The 20,482-nt window shown below is 41.3% G+C and overlaps 1 protein-coding gene across 2 annotated transcripts in view; it reads left to right on the top strand.

Annotated features, from left to right (window-relative positions):
- The window catches only part of SCMH1 (Scm polycomb group protein homolog 1), a 58,545-nt gene that overhangs the window by 23,490 nt on the left and 14,573 nt on the right, over window positions 1-20,482 (top strand). For both annotated transcript variants that reach the window (XM_089686290.1, XM_089686289.1), the window contains 9 exons: window positions 212-446; window positions 4,972-5,060; window positions 7,362-7,605; window positions 9,308-9,531; window positions 10,705-10,831; window positions 12,775-12,975; window positions 15,470-15,652; window positions 15,744-15,872; window positions 19,724-19,906. In XM_089686290.1, coding sequence (XP_089542416.1) covers window positions 212-446; window positions 4,972-5,060; window positions 7,362-7,605; window positions 9,308-9,531; window positions 10,705-10,831; window positions 12,775-12,975; window positions 15,470-15,652; window positions 15,744-15,872; window positions 19,724-19,906 — 1,615 coding nt within the window. The remainder of the gene's footprint in view (window positions 1-211; window positions 447-4,971; window positions 5,061-7,361; window positions 7,606-9,307; window positions 9,532-10,704; window positions 10,832-12,774; window positions 12,976-15,469; window positions 15,653-15,743; window positions 15,873-19,723; window positions 19,907-20,482) is intronic.

The following is a 20,482-nucleotide window of genomic DNA, read 5'->3' as shown; positions in this document are numbered from 1 at the left end:
AAAATATAATGAAGTATTGGATGTTACATGAGGATAGTAGATTTGACTGCTATTACATCTTGGCAATCAGTATTTCCACTCCCAGAAGAATCTTAGGCCCAATATTGACCGGCCAACAATTACAAAAGGGCCTCAGCCTCTGGGTGTTAAGTAGCTAGAGTGGTTTTTTGCCTAAAAACATTATTGACCTAAAATATTTTCCTTTTACCAGTCTGGTTCTCCGCCCTCCAATGATTACAAGATTGGAATGAAGCTGGAGGCTCAGGACCCTAGGAACACAACCTCCACTTGCATTGCCTCTGTGGTGGGCCTCACAGGAGCTCGGCTCAGACTGCGCCTTGATGGAAGTGATAACAAAAATGACTTTTGGAGACTGGTGGATTCATCAGAGATTCAGCCCATTGGCACTTGTGAAAAGAGTGGGGGGATGTTACAGCCACCGTTAGGTGAGTATTTCATACTTTCATTAAATGTATAACTAAAACAAAAAAGTTGTAATCCTACCAGACTTAAAACCTAGGCCCTCTGCAGTCAACCAATAAAACTGCTTTAAAATCTGCTTGAGCCTGTGCTTAGAAAATGGAAAAAGCATCAGCACGTCATCTCTGTACTCTTCCTTCTCTAAGCATATTTCCAGTATTGGACTGATAGCATTATGCGATGCAGAAGAGACCCACTGTCCGCTTCCTCCCAATGCTTGCTGTTGTACAGGGGATTGCAGCAGGCTGGTATGACGTCAGAGTCAAGTACTTATGCTAGTTCTGTGTAAATAAACATTGAATTATGTTTCTAATGAATATACAGTGTTCAAAAAAAATTAAAGGTAATTAGCTGATCTAAACCTGTCCTGAACCCGATGTAAACTTGACCTGAACCACTGAGCAGCTACTGTATCAATTAGCTGTGAAACATGAGCTTCAATCCACACCGCATATGTGTTAATCAGCTCCCATGCTGTGGAGAAAGGGATACGCAAAAAAGGGGGAGAAGATACACAGGAGCAGGAACAAGATCAGCAAATAAATAATTTTTTATATATATCTATATATATATATATATATATAAAATAGGTAGTGAGCGCTCTAATAGATGTCAGCAGCTAGAACACATTAGGCAACCATAATGCCTTAAATATAAACAGTCAAACTAAAATAATGAAGTGCAGCGCTAAGAAGAATAAAAAGTCAATAGAGTGATAATCTGGTATCACAATGATAAACTGTAGAGGTACGGAATCCCACGGCTTCCACTTTATCAGAGTAACAGAAATGCGCACTCACCGGAAACGCATGGGTTATGCGCATGTGTGATTATGCATCACGGGCAATGGGAACATCAGAATCCAGGCAGCCAGGCGTCTCCCTCACGGTGGGTCATCACAGACTCCTGTAACAGGTCCGGGGGATCCCCTTAAGGTAAGCCAGGTGTTCCCTTCTCCAGGAAAAAACCTCCTCTCAGGATGGCAAAAGTGCTTTCTCTATGGGAGTGAAAGCTCCAGATAGGAGCCCCAGAAAACAAATGCCCAAAATAGTGTAGTGTGTTCAAAATCTCAGGTTTATTCATCAAAATAGCAGCAGGACAGTAAGCATATGGTACATCATGATATGTGAAGTGCATAGAGTAAACAGATGCAGTACTGACCCCCAGTGGTGTAAAACGCCGAGATTTTGAACATACTACACTATTTTGGGCATTTGTTTTCTGGGGCTCCTATCTGGAGCTTTCACTCCCATAGAGAAAGCACTTTTGCCATCCTGAAAGGAGGTTTTTTCCTGGAGAAGGGAACACCTGGCTTACCTTAAGGGGATCCCCCGGACCTGTTACAGGAGTCTGTGATGACCCACCGTGAGGGAGACGCCTGGCTGCCTGGATTCTGATGTTCCCATTGCCCGTGATGCATAATCACACATGCGCATAACCCATGCGTTTCCGGTGAGTGCGCATTTCTGTTACTCTGATAAAGTGGAAGCCGTGGGATTCCGTACCTCTACAGTTTATCATTGTGATACCAGATTATCACTCTATTGACTTTTTATTCTTCTTAGCGCTGCACTTCATTATTTTAGTTTGACTGTATATATATATATATACACATACACACAGGTGAAACTAGAAAAATTAGAATATTGTGCAAAAGTTCATTTATTTCAGTAACGAAACTTAAAAGGTGAAACTAATATATGAGATACACTCATTACATGCAAAGCAAAGTAGTTCAAGCTGTGATTTGTCCTAATTGTGCTGATTATGGCTTACAGCTCATGAAAACCCCAAATCCACAATCTCAGAAAATTTGAATATTGCATGCAATCAATAAAACAAGGATTGTACATAGAACAATATCGAACCTCTGAAAAGTATAAGCATGCATATGTACTCAGTACTTGGTTTGGGCCCCTTTTGCAGCAATTGCTGCCTCAATGTGGCGTGCATGGAAGCTGTCAGCCTGTGGCACTGCTGAGGTGTTATAGAAGACCAGTATGCTTCAATAGCGGCCTTTAGCTATTGCACTGACTCCAGCCTCAGTCCACTCCTTGTGAAAGTCCCCAACACTTTTGAATGGCCTTTTCCTGACAATCCTCTCCAGGCTGCGGTCATCCCTGCTGCTTGTGCACGTTTTTCTTCCACACTGTTCCCTTCCACATAACTTTCTATTAATGTGCTTTGATACAGCACTTTGGGAACATCCAACTTCTTTTGCAATTACCTTTTGAGGCTTTCCCTCCTTATGGAGGGTGTCATTGATGGTTTTCTGCACAACTGTCAGGTCAGCAGTCTTTCCCATGATTGTGATTCCTACTGAACCAGACTGAGAGACCATTTAAAGGCTCAGGAACCCTTTGCAGGTGTTATGGCTTAATTAGCTGATTAGAGTGGGACACTTTGAGCCTAGAATATTGCACCTTTTCACAATATTCTAATTTTCTGAGATTGTGGATTTGGGGTTTTCATGAGCTGTAAGCCATAATCATCACAATTATGACAAATCAGGAACTTGAACTATCTTGTTTTGCATGTAATGAGTCTATCTCATATGTTAGTTTCACCTTTTAAGTTGCATTACTGAAATAAATGAACTTTTGCACGATATTCTAATTTTTCGAGTTTCACCTGTATATAAGGAACTCTTTTTATTCAGAGTATAGCATCCAGTTAATTAAACTCCTGGGATATTGATCTGGTCAGTTAAATAGCAGAGGGGGTTGTTAATCAGTTTTAAATACTTTGGTGTTAATGGAATTAACAACAGATGCACTAAATGGGCAACAATGAGACGACCCCCAAAACAGGAATGGTTTTACAGGTGGAGGCCACTGAAATTTTTTGCCCTACTACAGTGTCACTACTGGTAGCATGAGGCGATACCTGGACCCTACAGAGTTTGCACAGGCAGACCAACTTCTCCAGGATGGTACATCAATACGTGCCATTGCCAGAAGGTTTGCTGTGTCTCCCAGCAGAGTCTCAAGAATATGGAGCAGATTCCAGAAGACAAGCAGTTACTCTAGGAGAGCTGGACAGGTCCTTTACCCATCAGCAGGACCTGTAACTGCTCCTTTGTGCAAGGAGGAACAGGATGAGCACTGCATGAGAGTGGCCTGAGGGCCTGACGTCCTCTAGTGGGCCCTGAGCTTGATTGGCATTTGCCATTGAACACCAGAATTGGTAGGTCTGCCACTGGCGCCCTGTGCTTTTTACAGGTGAGAGCAGGTTCACCCTGAGCACATGGGACAAACGTGAAAGGGTCTGGAGAAGCCGCGGAGAACGTTATGTTGCCTGTAACATCGTTCAGCATGACTGTTTGGTGGTGATCAGTGATGGTCTGGGGAGGCATATCCATGGAGGAACGCACAGACCTCTACAGGCTAGACAATGGCACCCAGATTGCCAGTAGGTATCGGGATGAAATCCTTGGACCCATTGTCAAACCCTACGCTGGTGCAGTGGGTCCTGGGTTCCTCCTGGTACATGACAATGTGCGGTCTCCTGTGGCAAGAGTATGCAGGCAGTTCCTGTAGGATGAAGGAATTGATACCATTGAATGTCCCCCACGCTCGCCTGATCTAAATCCAATAGAACATCTCTGGGATATCATGTTTCGGTCCATCGGACGCCGCCAGGTTGTATCTCTGTCCAGGAGTTCAGTGATGCCCTGTTCCAGATCTGGGAGGAAATACCCCAGGACACCATCCAACGTCTTATGAGCATGCCCCAATGTTGTCAGGAATGCATACAAGCACGTGGGGACCATACAAACTACTGAGTACCATTCTGAGTTGCTGCAATGAAATTTCAGCAAAATGGACTAGCCTATAGCATAATTTTTTCACTTTGATTTTCAGGGTATCTTTGAATTCAGTCCTTTTGTAGGTTGATAATTTTCATTTCCATCAAACGATGGGTCATCCTTACGTTCCTAACACATTACCCAGTCCATATCAGTATAGGTATCCAGCATGATATTTTTCCCCATTGAGATCTGATGTGTTTTCAAAGTGTTCCTTTAATTCTTTTGAGCAGTGTATAACCATAACTAAATTCAGTTTGTGTTTTTATATCTATTTGGAGTTTCGTTTTAAAGGGTTAATTAACCTTTAACGACTTTTGCCAACAACATTCTTATGTATTACAGCATACTCAGTACATTAATATACAGTGATCCGTTTAGTAAAAGAATGTTTACATTTGAAGCTGTGTATTCTATTGCACCCTGTCCCCTTTCCCCGCAAATGGTAACGTACTGAGCACTGAATGCGTTTCCCTGTTTCCTATCCACATATGCGCAGTCTGCTCTCTCTCATCGCTCTGTGTTCTGCAAGGGCAAAGTGCAGTTGAAGGCAACTGCAATAAAGAATGTATTCAGTGTCCTCCGTAAAGTGCTGCAATATGTGTTGTAAAATAAACATATATAATAAGTGATATCATAGGTAATCAGTGCCATGGTCTTTTTGTTTTTCTTGTTTTTTTTAGGTTTTAGGCTTAATGCCTCCTCATGGCCAATGTTTCTCCTGAAGACTTTAAATGGGGCTGAGATGGCACCTGCTAAAACATTCCACAAGGTAAAACATAGTTATTGGAATTTTTTTTTAATTTTTTTAGGAGTTCTGCTGATCAGTTTCTGTGCTACCTTTAGCTATAAGAATTATCTGGGGGGGGGGGGGGGGGGTTGGTTAAAATGACAGAAATGCAGACACTATACATTTTCATTGGCACTCATTTAATATTTGATATCGCTTGAAATGATATATAAAGCATTACCTTTCCACTTTGTAAACAAGGGCCTGTTCACACCACAAAGTGTACGGTAAGCACACATAAATGCACATGTGCTGATATGTATGCACATGTGTTGTATTTTAAAATGCGTTGCATTACTTTAATTTTTTGTTTTGGTGTGATTGATTTTACAATGTTCTGACATGCATTGATAAATGTATGCCAGTGCATCTGGTGTGAAATGAACCCTAAAGCACTTTTTGTCATCCATTAGGGTACACAGACTAATATTAATCCACCTAGTTATACTGCTGTCTACAGCAGTATTGGACACTGGCACACAAAAAACTGTAGGTCAACATCTTAAGCGGCTGTAGGCCTGCATCTGTGGCAGCTTATGAGCCTTTGGCCACTGAGACTCTTCCTGATTCAAGTCAAGTTGCTCGAGTCTCTGACTGAGAAGCTTTCACTTGAGGAGTCACAGTCTACTGCTATCAGTCCCAAGTTTAAGGAGATGGTTTCAGCTTGTATTGATGCAGTGCGTACCACCCTAAAGCTAGATCAGAGGTGGTCAACTTGACACCAGATGTGGACCTTCTAGCCTCCAGATTTAACCACTTGAGCTCCTGAGGATTTACCCCCCTTAATGACCAGGCCTCTTTTTGCTACTCGGCGCTGCACTAATTCAACTGATAATTGCGCGGTCATGCAATGCTGCACCCAAACAAAATTTACGTCCTTTTTTTCACACAAATAGAGCTTTCTTTCGGTGTAATTTGATCACCTGTGCGCTTTTTATTTTTCACGCTATGAACAAAAAAAAGGCCAAAAACTTTGAAGAAAAACAATATTTTTTACTTTCAGCTATAAAAAATATATAGTAAACTCAAAGTTAGTTATAAATTTAGGCCAAAATGTATTCTGCTCCATGTTTTTGGTAAAAAAAATCCCAATAAGTGTATATTGATTGCTTTGTGTGAAAGTTATAGCGTCTACAAACTATGGTATAAATACTGCAATTTACGCAATTTTTCTGCTATACAGCGCTGCACTAGTTTAATGGACAATTGCAACGTATCATGCAATACGGTACATAAATGAAATTTACATCCTTTTTTTTTCCCCACAAATTGAGCTTTCTTTCGGTGGTATTTGATCGCCTGTGCGGTTTTTATTTTTTGCGCTATAAAAAAAAAGGCTGACAATTTTGAGGAAAAAAAAACAATATTTTGGACTTTTTGCTATAACACATGTCCAGTAAAAAAAAAAATGCAAAAATCAAATTTAGTCATAAATTTCTGCCAAAATGCATTTTGCGACATGTCTTTGCTAAAAAAAATCCCAATACGTGTAAATTAATTGGTTTACGTGAAAGTTATAGCGTTTACAAATGGCGGGAAAGATACTGGAATTTTACATTTTTATTTATACTAATAATGGCGGCGATCAGCGACTTTTGGCGGCAATCAGCGACATATGGCGGCAACCTGCGACTTAAACAGGTAGGGGGCGCCTCGCGCGCGCCCCCTACCTGTTTTGAAGGCAGCCGTTTTAAAACGTGCTTTTGCCTACGAGTGCCACCCTGCCACCGTTTATATGCGGTGGCTGGGCGACAAGTGGTTAACAGCAAATTATTCAAGTTTGCATCCAGGTCGAGGAATTTTCTGGCTGGAGCAGTGGATGCTCTGTGGGACCATTACACCCAGATCTATGCCTTCCTCCCCTGTAACTTACTCCTCATCTGCCCTGCAGGGTAAAGATTGAGGGCTTTAAGTGATCTTCATTGCTCTAGATTGGCCTAGGTGGCTGCTTGTACTATGGCAATGCATTAAGATATAAAAATCTTCTACCTTTAGAAGCACTTTAAGACTTCCTGTGTCCCTCAGTGGTCGAAAAAGAATTCCTGTTCTTGGTGCTACGTTGCTACAAAACTGAGGCATGCAGGTAGGAGGAGTTATATCCTGGCCTGTCATTCAGTTTTTTTTAGTTTGTCAGTATGCAATCCTCCTTTAGGTGGCAAATTAGCCCAAAGATTAAAGAATTTCTTTGTCCTTCAGTCTTTTTTTCTTGCTGATTACATTGTAGGAAACCGACCTCTGCTAATTCTTGTTTTAAACCATTTATTTGAATGTTTGATTTTACAGGAGCCTCCTTCACCGGCCCAGAACCATTTTGAGGTAGGAATGAAACTGGAGGCCGTGGACAGGAAAAATCCACATTTTATTTGCCCAGCTACCATTGGGGAGGTAAGGGGCAGTGAAATTCTTGTGACTTTCGATGGCTGGAGAGGAGCATTTGATTACTGGTGTCGTTATGACTCCCGGGACATCTTTCCTGTAGGATGGTGTTCTTTGACTGGGGACAACTTGCAGCCTCCAGGAACTAAAGGTACGGAATCTTCAATGAGAAAATAAGTGGCCAAGCCTATCTGATAATTCTGCTTTAGTCTAAAGTTGTATATAAATACTGTGCTACACAAAGATATTTTTTTTTTTGCAGATGGGAATATCTTTTTTTTAACAGAAACAATAGTACAAGAGGAGTACTGAGGATGAACAGTTTACAGGCTAGAAGGGTATTATTTAGTGACATAATAGCACAGTACACATATCTGAGGCCATATGTAGTTTACACACATCTGGATTTGTGAAAGCATGGCATAGGCCTGGGGTGCCAGTATTTTAGGGTCTGTAGTCTGCTTATTTTTATTTTTTAATCTATAAATCAAAAAGAAAAATATTTTTGAAAAGTCAATTTTTTTGTAGGAGTTATACACTTTTTTCAGCTGTATAGATTCGTACAGTCATGTAGCCTAAGGGATTGTTGACATCAGCCCTCACACTTATGCTCATTTAATGTACGTGTGATGTGTGTTTTGTAGGGGCAGTGCAATGTGGTGTTACAATGCATCACACTGTTTACTGCTTTAAACTTTTCATATAAAATGACAAAATAAACCATTTAAAAATACTTTGTTGGACTTTTTGTACTGCAACGTGCTACAATGTGCTGTCATCCGTTGACATGTGCTGTGTAAAAATGCAGTACATTACATTGTATATTTTGCAATGCATAAAAATGCAGTTATACTGCAATTTTACACAATGCACACCAACCCTTGCTTGGAGCCTATGTTGATCAATGTAGATAAACTCAGCGCACTGGTTTTACCAAGCTCTAAGGTGGAACATATGCTATACCTTCAGCAAGGTCATTCATTCAGTTACTTTATAAATGGGCCAGTTTTTTGTTTTTATGTTGATTCTCAAGTAATTGGCTGTTTTAGTACCAGTATTATATTTTTACAGCTTAGTTCTTTAGTGAAGTGTCTGGGGGGGGGGGGGGGGGGGGGGAGGCGTACCACTGGAAGGATAAACACGGCTGTTGTGTCATGTTAAGGATGAAATCATTGGCCGCTTTTTGGATATGCGGATATGCTTGCTCATTTCTCTTCCCTGCAAAAAGCGCTGACCTAGCCTAGGGAGCATGTGTATCTGTAGAAATTTAGGAGGTGCCTTTTTGCAGTTACAATTAAGTATGCAGAATCCTGTGTCCGAAAAGAGGGAGAAGGAAATTTTAACTGGCTGTGTCACCAATGACACTTTAAGATCCCAGTAAATCTCTCAGGGGGGCATAAAAAAAGCACAGGACCTTCCTAACTTGTTTATACAATAGGAGATATGATGTGTTAAAAATGGACATTTTCTGTAATATGAAATGGTCAGAACTAATTGTGAGAAATGTCCACATACGTAATTTATGCTATATCAGTGTAAACATCTAAGAAAACCTCAACCAAATACATGTCTGGATTACCAAATAAGCGCAAGCATCTTTGGGTGCCACTTTTTTGTGCAAGGGGGCTATTGTGTGTGCCAACACAAACCATGTGGTGTCAGTATATTTTACTTTTCTGTAGTGTCCAGTACTCCTTTTTGTTCATACCTGCTTTCTTATACTTTTTATGTTGTCTTCTCTTTTTCTGCCCTTTCTGGGCCTACTTGTTAATACATTTTTATTCAACCTTTCTTCATATTTTTTTATACCTAGAAGCATATCAAAGGATTTTTGTGTCTCTCCTTCTACTTAGTGGCTATTCCAAAAAGCCCAGCACCAGCTGCAGGTTTGGCCTCCGGTATTCTGAGAGGTCCCAGAAACTTAGTTTCAGGAGTGCCTGGTCGAAGGCGTCGAAAGCCAGGAAGGAAGAAGGGGCAGGTGCCAAAGGCTCTCACCCATCAGTTGACAGGCCAACCACCCAACCTTAGCGAACCTTTCCGTTTTCCTAAGAAAAGGGGTCCCAAACCAGGAAGCAAGGTATTTATTTTTCTGTATGCTTAAAGTGTATAGATCTAACCTATGAAAAGTCCAGGGATTGAACATTTATGTTAAGAACAGATTTCCACTAATCACTGATCTCTGGACGGAGTTGAGGTGACTTTAGTGCATCTACATTTACCTCTGTTCTTTTAGTTCACAAATACTCCACTGCAAAGTGTTGGTCTGGCACATTTCCTTTTCGTTCTTCCCACTTTGCAATTCGCTTGTACAAATAATCAGGTGTCTAGACATGGAAATTGGAGATTTCCTTATGGATTCTGAAAATCGGTGTGCCCAAATTGCCCAATGTGTGCCATAAATGCCACTTTGCAGCTGAGGTTCTTCACTGGGGGCATGGAGGTTAATATGCATAATATGCTTACATTCACCTGAATTCAACTCAAAGATCCGTTGTTAGTAGAGCCCTCTTTGTCACAATGGCTGGGAAAAATCTTATACTTAAGTTTTATTTAGCATTGCAAGCAGTACATTGGATTTGGTATATGGGATATTGGAGGCTTTACTTAATTTGGCCATAAGAAATTAATACTTCCTAAAACATACTGCCTGGGAAGCTTTTTTTCCCATCAATTTATAACATAATTTTTTGCATATATCTGAGGAACAATCCCATTTCTAATAATTCACCCAATTAGTTGTCTCATTCTTAAAGCCCATTTACACTTCACTGTGGAAACTCACACAAAAACACATGGGCTATCTTATCAAACTTTAATAAAAAAGACTTATTAATAAATGGCATGCCAACACGCATTGCTACAACACATGGCAATGCACCTGGTGTATATGCGGTGTTTTGATATGCCATTCATTGTGAATGACACCTCATCCGATTGTACAGCAGAGCCCAATGCACTGCAATGCACCCAAGCACATATACCATGCATTGTTTAAAAAAGGGTCATGCATGTTTTTTTTTTCATCGGTCCTAGCACGCTGGCAGGCCATTCATAATGAGTGGGATTTCTTAACACAGAACATTTTAAAGCATGCCATAGCTCTTGTTGACGCACTGCAATTGATCACTATAATGTGAATTGGCCCTCAATGTTTCTAAAAAAAACAAAAACATGGGTATTATATTTGAAATGATGGGACAACATATAAAAATGTCCATACTAATGATTAAACATGCATATTGCTTCTTAGAGAAAGCCTCGGGTTTTGCTGAACCAGATTCCTACTTCCCCGACAAACAGTACACCAGAACCAGACACCAGCACTGTACCACAGGATGCTGCCACCATTCCATGTGCTGCCATGCAGGCCCCTACAGGTAAATAGAGAATTATTAATCTATGCTGAAGATGAAAATCATTTCTTCTACCCTTTTAAAGTGTTAAAAAAAACTGTACCTAAAACATACCTGTATTCAAGGCAAAATAATTTTGCTGCTAGTTCATCTCCCTCTGCTGCTGTTTACTTTTTCCACAGATGCTGCAGGTTACATATACAGAATATTTCTCTGTGAATGTACATTTATTTGCACATACTCAATAAAAACAAGTTAAAAAAAAAATTGGATGTTAAGGCTGAAGGTTTTTTACCTTCACGCATTCTGTGAATGAAGGTAAAAAAAAACCTGCTGTGTGCTGCTCCCCCCACAGCCCTCCCCTAATACTCACCTGAGCCCCCTCTCAATCCAGCGATGTGCACAGGAGCCTTGATCGTTTCAGGTCTCCTCGTTGCCTGATACGCAGCTGTCAATTACAGTCAGAGTTAGAAGAGAGCGAGGGCCATATGGATGCATAGAGTGATGCTCGGGAACAAGTGCGCACCAGTGCCCCAGTAGCAAACGGCTTGCTATTGGGAGCACTGGTCAAGGTGGAGGAGCCAAGAGCGCCGGCAGGGGACCCAAGAAGAAGAGGATCGGGGCTGCTGTGTGCAAAAACCTTCAATACCCCTTTAATTGTGCACCTTTATCACTTCAAGTATTCCTGTAATAAGGAAGTATGGAAGTTGCAATTGATAACCTTCGCTTGTATAGATACTAGTTCCCTTGCTGCCATGCTTACCCATTGGATATATTCTGAGTCACTGACCTAGAACAAGTGTGCAGATTGGGGGCTTTGACTTTAATCAGGTTTCCTGACTTACATGCAGTGCCTCAGAATTTACTGATGCCAGAAAAAGTCAGGCAACAAACATTTTTAGAGGGATGTCAAGCAATGGCAGCCTCCATCTTTTTGTCACTATGGGTTCACTTCAAAGCGAAGCAGTATAGTGAGTAACTGTTGTCACCCTAGAATACAAAGTGTGTTTCAGACAAAATCACCAGGTGAACATAAAGGGGAAAGGGGCTACAAAATAAAGCTACAGCAACCACCTTGCCTAAGAATTGGTAGGCTGCAATACATTCAATGTTGGGCTTAGACTTGCTTTAAAACAAAATTGAAAAAATTGCATTTTTGCGTATGACTCCCTACCCTCTGAGAGAGGGACAGGCAAGTGCTATGATCCAATCAGGGATCCTGCTAATCCTTTAGTGTTCTCTAAAGTACAGTAAATCCTGCCACTGAAGTACACCTAATGTAGCTTGCTGTGGTAACTCTGCTCTGAATTGAAGAGCAGTGCAGCATGGTGCCACAGGAAGCTACATTAGGTGTACTTCAGTGACAGGATCAACAGGTACTTGGGGGACTTTGCAGAGAGGGTTGAGAGAAAACTGCTGATGTAGTGCTACAGCACCTATTCTTTCCTTATTCAAGGCTTTAGGTCTACTTTAACTACAGCAGAGAAAAGTCGGGCTACCTAGACTGGCAATACAGTCTGCCAGAGCTTTGTAAATCTCATTGACAATTAAATATAAGCCTGCTTGATAAATCTCTTCATGTTGTGAGTTCTGCCTCTCTGCTGACCATCTTTTCCCACAACTTCCTGAATTCCTTGCATGCCTTGCATATTCTTCTCTGCTGGTTATTTTCTAAGGACTACATATTTCATGGTACTTTGCTGCCTACAAGCAGTGATTCCTGGACTGCCTCCTTAAACCCATCCTGCCATTACCTCTGTAGTTCAGAAAGCAGGCTCTGTGACTTTTATGACACAAAGGAGAGCCTACATGCAGTGCATAATGAGTACATCTCACAGAATTCAAGGAAGTAAATGTGTGAGGATAAAAGGAGTAGGCTAGAAATAATTGAAAAACAATGTGGAAATGAGTATATGATTTTAAATCTTGACCATAGATATGCTTAATTTGTGTTTTCTTGCCCTTAGTTTGCATTTACCTAAACAAAAATGGAGATTCTGGCCCTCACCTTGACCGAAAGAAAGTTCAGCACCTTCCAGATCACTTTGGACCTGCCCGGGCGTCTGTTGTTCTTCAGCAAGCTGTGCAGGCCTGCATAGACTGTGCATACCACCAGAAAACGGTCTTTAGCTTCCTCAAGCAGGGTCATGGTGGGGAGGTTATATCTGGTGAGAAATGTTTATTGTTTCCACAAAACCCTAATGTGATGAAAGAGCATTGCAAATTACTTGATTCCAAAATAAATGCCTTTGTAAATTACTAGGTCATGAGAGGTAAAGGCTTGCTATAGTAAAATAACTGTAATGAATACCAATGTAATATTTATGGATTGAATAGAATATTGTGAAAAAATAAAGATTATGGTAAAAATGACTCTTAATGTGAACCTGAACTCCTAGTTCAGCCAATGCCACATTATAAGTCTGTTGACTTAGGCCTGATTTTAAGAGGTACATTCAGCCTAAGGGAGGAGGGGGCACTGTCTCTTTTTGAAGAAAACATTCAGCTGTGCCCGTCCCTGATTTAGTTTCACTTTCTAACTGGTGCCTTACTTACCCTGATTTTATCACTATGACCCGACAACTGCCTTCCCCCTGTTTAATGACACTGTCTCAGTGGCCTGTATTGTACTTGGGGGATGCCGATTGACAAGACTTAGCAATGAATCAAGGAAAGTGAGACATCAGTAAGAAAGTGAAATTAAATCGGAGCAGCTTAAAGGATGACGTCACTTTTGGAACATGTTACCTATTCCATCCGTATTTAGGGTGGAACATGTAACAAGCTCCAGCTCCTGTGTGCAAATAAAACTTCAGCGCAACAAATAACTCCTCAATCTCCTGTGTATACCAGTGCTGCTGACACTTCCATGCATTTCCACACACAAAAGATATGTCATATAATAGTGCCTCGTATATATCTCTGTAACTTTATATATGAATTAAACATCCAGACCATGTGATTATGCAACAACGGTGAATACAATGAATACAACTTAAAAGTCCATAATGTGTGATTTGAGCCGTGCCTTTATAATTTGTTCCCGAACAGGTGCTCTTTATTGCTTTTATCCACATGTATTCCTATAGGTGCTCCTCCACCAGAGACATAAATATATACTCTCACCTCCTTTTATGATCCAAATTGCATAGGTCAAATACCATCTTTCCCTTTTAACCCGGGTAGGTATACTGTGTAGATGACTCCACTTTCCTCCTCACTCTGCTGCAAACGGTCTCGTCTCCTCTTTATCCCACATATCCTCTGCATATGTAAACAGAAACGCTTACCATAGTGTAGTATATAAATATAGTGTGATTTATTAACCACTTGCCTACAGGGCACTTATACCCCCTTCCTGCCCTGGCCAATTTCCAGCTTTCAGTGCTATCACAATTTGAATAACAATTGCTCGGTCATGCAACACTGTACCCATATGAAGTTTTTATCATTTTTACGTGACAAATAGAGCTTTATTTTGGTAGTATTTAATCACCTCTGGGTTTCTTATTTTTTCTTAAACAAACCAAAAACCACTGAAAATTAAAAAAAACTTTTTTTTTTCTTATTTTTTGTAAATAAGTGATTTTTCTCCTTCACTGATGTGCGCTAATGAGGCTGCAGTGATGGGCACTGATAGGCTGCACTGATGGACACTGATGAGGAGGCACTGGTAGGTGGCACTGACAGGCATCACTGATGGGCACTGAAAGGCAGCACTGATAGGCGGCACTGTTAGGTGGCACTGACTGGCACTGTTAGGCGGCACTAATAGGCAGCTCTGACGGGCACTGATGCACACTGATAGGCGGCACTGACTGGCACTGATTGGCAGCACTGATAGGTGGCACTGACTGGCATTGATAGGTGGCTTTGACTGGAACTGATGGGTGACACTGAAAGGCAGCTCAGATGGGCACTGATATGTGGCATTGATGTGCACTGGTAGGCACTGATATGTGGCATTGATGTGGCACTGATGGGCACTGGCAGGTGGCATGGATGAGAGCTGGCATTGATGGACACTGACAGGTGGCACTGCTGGGGCTACACTGATCATCAGGGCACACTGATCATCAGTGCCCTGATGATCAGTGCACATGTCCCCTCCGAGGAATGCCGATTACCGGCTCTCCTCTCCTCACGAGCTGTCAGCATGATAACTTGTGAGGAGAGAAATGCCAATAACCGGCATTTCCCTGTTTACATGCGATCAGCTGTGATTGGACACAGCTGATCGCATGACCGAGCCGGCATCTTCTCCTCTTTCTGCAGATTGGTGATCCGCTGTGTCCCTCGGACACTCTTCTTTATATTGTTTATTATTTTTACCTGGACACATCCCTTTGGTTTGGTAACCAGTGCAATGGCTACACCTGGGTTTTAGTTTTCTTAGGATTGAGAGATTGGTCTAACTGACTCCTAAACACTGAGTGGGTCTCAATTGTGCAGTTGCTATTAGTGATGAGAATAAGAATTGGATAGTAGTTATTGGTCTCTGTAACTTGTTTTAAACTGGTCTCCCGTTCATAGCACTTTAAGACCTACTGTTGTAGGTATATTTGGCCATCCATGGTGATGAGTATTGCCTTCTTATTAAATGTAATGAAACCATGCGGGAACTTATATTTTTAGTTTTTAACTAGTATCTTATCATTTTAGCGGTATTTGAGAGGGAGCAACATACACTGAACCTTCCAGCAGTAAACAGTATTGGTTATGTCCTTCGTTTTCTGGAGAAACTTTGTCGGAATCTACATAGTGACAACCTATTTGGTAACCAGCCCTTTACCCAGAATCCTTCACAACAGTCGGTGCAATATGAGAATGAGCGATATCTGCCAGGTAAAGCTCCATTGGTCTTATCTTATGGGAATTGATTTTTATGCTTTAGTATATCTGCAGTGACTCCCTGTTTCTTTTTCCTTCTCTGCAGAAAGGTGCAACTCTGAGGGCAGTATTCATGGACCAGGAAGAGGAGCAAAGAGATACTCTCATGAGACTCCTCCATACAATGCCCCACTTTGTCCCAAAATACCAAAGAATGACTGCCATGCATCAGAAGGTAAGTATGTACCATGCTTTTTTTCTACTTTTTTGAAAGCTTCTCTTTGGCAGAAGTGTCCTGTTGTTTTCATCAAGGAGACCGTGACACTTTTATGCATCCTTGTCAGTTACTCTTTAAAGAGGAACAATACTCACCTAAACTCCAGCGTTGTGGCTTCCCAGAGCTCCCCGCCCAGACGCTGAGATTTCAGGCAGGCACCTTTTGGGGTCTTTATCACTGGCTGGACAGGGATGAAATCACTCCTGCGCAGGAGTTCAGTCAAATATGGCATTGCCGAATTTGTACAGTGAGTTGCTGATGCGCTGCTCATTATACAGGAGCAGACAGGCAGGTAAGTAACTTTAATTCAGAAGAGACTGTGCATGTCTCTTCTGCATTAAAATTCCTGCCTGTTTGCCCTTTTTTATTTTTGGATCTAAAATTCCACTTTAAGCCCAATAAAAATAGAGCCTAAATGGAATCAGTGTGATATATATAGCTGATCTGTCTGCTCCTGAGTATCAGGCAGTTCCTAGTCTGGTGGATCGATTTACCAGCTCTTGATTTAGGTTAGTCCTTCTCTTCCACTTTCTGGAAGATCCTGTCATCAGATGGCAGCCCATTGGACTGGGGATGAATCATGGACACCCTCTCTATGAAGTGGTCTTGATCATTAAAGACTTCTTGTTTCCTGGTCTACATCCTGGAGTTACAGGAGATGTGTTTTTTTTTTTTTTTTTTTTTTTTTTACATCACTGGATCGTTTTTCTTGGAAGGTCATCTGATCTGGATCCAGCTGGACAACACCACAGTGGTGGCATGGTCCTGCTGCAGCAAGAAAGGTACTTTGGAATACCTCTAATACTTCTGATTAGTCTCCTAACAGCCTTTCTGCACCATTGCCCATGCCATGGTCCCCCCTCCCTTTCCTTCCACCCCTTGCCTCTCTATCCCACCCCCCTTTTTTTTATTTTGTTTCCCTTCCCTGTGTAGATGCCTTAGGGTGCCACTTTTTCCATCCCAAAGAAGTTAAAAGTGCTGTAGGTTTGCGTTTACTACCCGGGTATGACCGATTGGATGCATAGTTACATAGTTAGTCTCGCTGAAAAAAGACAAAAGTCCATCCAGTTCAACCATAGAAAACAAAATTTATAATCCTATACCCACAGCTGATCCAGAGGAAAGCAAAAAAAAAAACACCCAGCAAAGCATGATCCAATTTGCTCCTGCTGAGAAAAAAAATTCCTTCCTGATCCCCCGAGAGGTAATCGGATATTCCTTGGATCAACATTACCTATAAATGTTAGTATCCAGTTATATTCTGTGTATCTAAGAAAGAATCCAGGCCTTTTTTGAAGAAATCCACTGAGCTGGCCAGAACCAACTCTTGAGGGTGTCTTTTCCACATTTTCACAGCTCTCACTGTGAAGAAACCTTTCCGTGTTTGGAGATTAAATTTCTTTTCCTCCAGACGTAGAGAGTCCCCCCTTGTCCTCTGTGATGACCTCAGGGTGAATAACTGTACACCGAGTTCATTATATGAACCACTGATGTATTTATACAGGTTGATCATATCCCCCCTTAATCTCCTCTTCTCAAGAGAGAATAAATTCAGTTCCTCTAATCTTTCCTCATAACTGAGCTCCTCCATGCCTCTTATCAGTTTGGTTGCCCTTCTCTGCACTTTCTCCAGTACCCCAATGTTCTTTTTGTGAATTGGTGCCCAAAACTAAACCGCATATTCCAGATGAGGTCTTACTAATGATTTGTACAGGGGTAATGTGTATCTCTCTCTCTGGAGTCTATACCTCTTTTAATACAAGAGAGGATGTTGCTCGCTTTAGAAACCCCAGCTTGGCATTGCATGCCATTATTAAGCTTGTGATCTACCAGAACTCCCAGATCCTTCTCCACCATTGATTCCCCCAGTTGTACTCCCCCTAGTATGTATGATGCATGCATATTCTTAGCCCCAAAGGGCATAACCTTACATTTATCAACATTACACTATTCATGCACATTGTATTGCATATGATACATGCACATTTGACACTTTCTATGCTTTCTTTCTCCTCAGCTCGTTGAGCTACCAATCTATTTATTTGTGTACCTTTTAAGGCTCTTAGTCCCTACCATACATCCTGCTAGCAGTTATTCTTACTGTGTGAGCCTTCTATGTAATACTGTACCATTTATTGTGTGCTGGTCAGGGGAAGGTCGTTGTTTTAAGTTGTCCTTTTCACAGAGAATGCTTCCAAAGGTCTGTCTGTACCCAATATGTATGTCAAGTCAAGCTTTTGTATTTTGACGCATTCCACTAAATATAGAATTGAAATTGTTCGCCATGTTCTTTTTAAGTGCAGGCAGACTTCTTTAACCTGGAAACCCAGGGGAGCATTCTACGTATCTAAGTGCATTCTAGGGTGGAGGATGCCAAATGTAGACCCCCGATATTGTGGCTCATTTGCATGATGAATCAGTTCCCTTCTAGGTGTAAGAATCCTCTAGTGGTAACAGTGGATGGTCTAGTGATTTCTTGGGGTCTTTATATCTGAATCGAGGCTTCTCCTCCTCTAATAATCCTTCCTCATTTGATTCACAGATTTTAGGTGGAGAGCTTTTATGTGATTTTCTTTGTGCTGGATTGACCCAGGAGAATGTACATCGCCAACCTGGTGACACTCCTGACTTTTGCTTTGTAGACATTAGCAGATAATTGGATTTAGCGAAACTGGAACATCTTGAAAGCTGTGATTCTTACAATGATTGAGGATGGGAAGACTTTTTCCAGTGAGGTCTATCATGTGGCCTTGCTACAGGGATGTCTTCCCTTACTGCAGATAGGTTAGGCTAGAGTTTGGCTCTCCACACACTCAAGTATGGATTCTTTCCTTGTTAATTTTGGTTAAGAAAGTTAACCTTCCCCCTGTTGCTTAAGGCTTGTATCCTGTGTATCCCCTGAGACCCTATGGGATCAAAACTTGTTTCTCTTTGAGCTTTCAGGGATCACTGTTGGCACTTCTTAGAGGCGTTATTTCTCTATTTCAAGGGGAGGTTCTTTCCTTGTAATCATTACCTTTGTGTGGTAAACGGCTGACCATGACGGTCTTTCCATGCAACAAATCCCCTTTTCTTTTTTGGGTATATAATGGGGTCAGGTAAATTGAGGCCTATGACTATATCACTGGAAGTTATCAGCTCTCAAGATTTCTGACTGAATGAACAGCTATTTTTTAACACTTCTTGAACAGCTGTAACAAAATTCTTTCAGTGGTATATTTAACAGACCATAGGGTGCAAATAAGAGAATATTTATTGTTAGAATTTAGATATACTTTAAGGATCTGTTTCCTCTTCTTCTTGTCAAGACATACTTTACTGAGTGCTTCTTGATCTTTTTGGCATCAAGCAATGTTGGCCTTATGCAAGGCTGCCACCTGATCTTCTATTTATTTTAATCAGGTGGAGGTTGCATCCCCATCTGATGCTAGCTTGAGGCATGAGATCCTTCAGGCAGCTCCTGAGCTGCAGGTTACTCCGCAGTGTTTTTAATTTGTTCAAATTGGGCATGTAATCATCTGTGTGCCGCATTGCCCAGTCGTCAGTTAACTGCTTTTGGATGCCATTAAGATTAATGACTTCTTCTACTCCTCAGTCAACAAGAAAGAAAATAGCATTTTTTTCCTCAAAGTGTAATCCTTTTCTTAGATTCCATTGAGAGGCACAGGTCTCACCCATTTTTATTTATAACCATGCTTTGCTACAAAACTGCTACTTATTTGCTACAAAACTGATGATTTTGCAGGGAGGACACAAATCCTATTTTTATAATATATCATTCTGTTACTTTACATCTTATGTCACCACAGGAGAAACATTCCTTCAGGATGCTGGTCTTCCGGGATCTGTGGAACAGCGTCTGGGTCCAGGAGACTCTCCGAATAGTCCAAACACATGTAGAATCTCCAGGGAATACCGATCTCTGGCATACAGAAGCCACCACCAACCTAGCAGTCTCTCACAGGGAAGTGTGCGTAGGCTCAGTTCAGGTGGTGAGTACTAATGAGATTTCTATAGACTAAACTGTAAAATCTTGCACATATTAATAATATCCTATGTTTATAATATTTATGCAGTTGAAAAATATGCAGCTAAAGTGCTGGTTTGGAATTAATAGTATCTAGATGGATATTATTTGTTGTACATTTTTTACATGGAGATATTCAGAGTTAATTGTTTTCACGCTCCAGCTTTCATAGTGTCATGCCTCTTTGCAGGCTATCCTGCTATCACTCTGCCTCATGTATGAAATGACCGGGTCTTCCAACCTGGAATTTCAATACACAGGGCTGCTGCAATTATCAATCCATGAATCAGGTATGACCTCTTGAGCACAAAAGGTGGGTACCATTTCATTGGTGTGTTTGTGGTGGTGATGCGAGGCCCTGCCTCCTTTTATTTGCTGTGTTACAGCTGTTAAAAGAAGCTGAAGTGATGTTTTACACTGGAGTGGTCAAATGTATGAGCTGGCATTCCTACCCATGTGACATACAGTACTATGCAAAAGTAAACAGAAAAGAAATCCAACTAAAAACAATATTTGGTGTGACTACCCTTTTGCCTTCAAA

This window comes from Staurois parvus, unplaced genomic scaffold (assembly GCF_062004578.1).
Source record: "Staurois parvus isolate SC_StPar_1 unplaced genomic scaffold, SC_StPar_1.0 ptg000394l, whole genome shotgun sequence".
NCBI classification, from domain to species: Eukaryota; Metazoa; Chordata; class Amphibia; order Anura; family Ranidae; genus Staurois; species Staurois parvus.
Note: the sequence above shows the minus strand (reverse complement) of the source record. Positions and strands in the feature narration are given on the sequence as shown.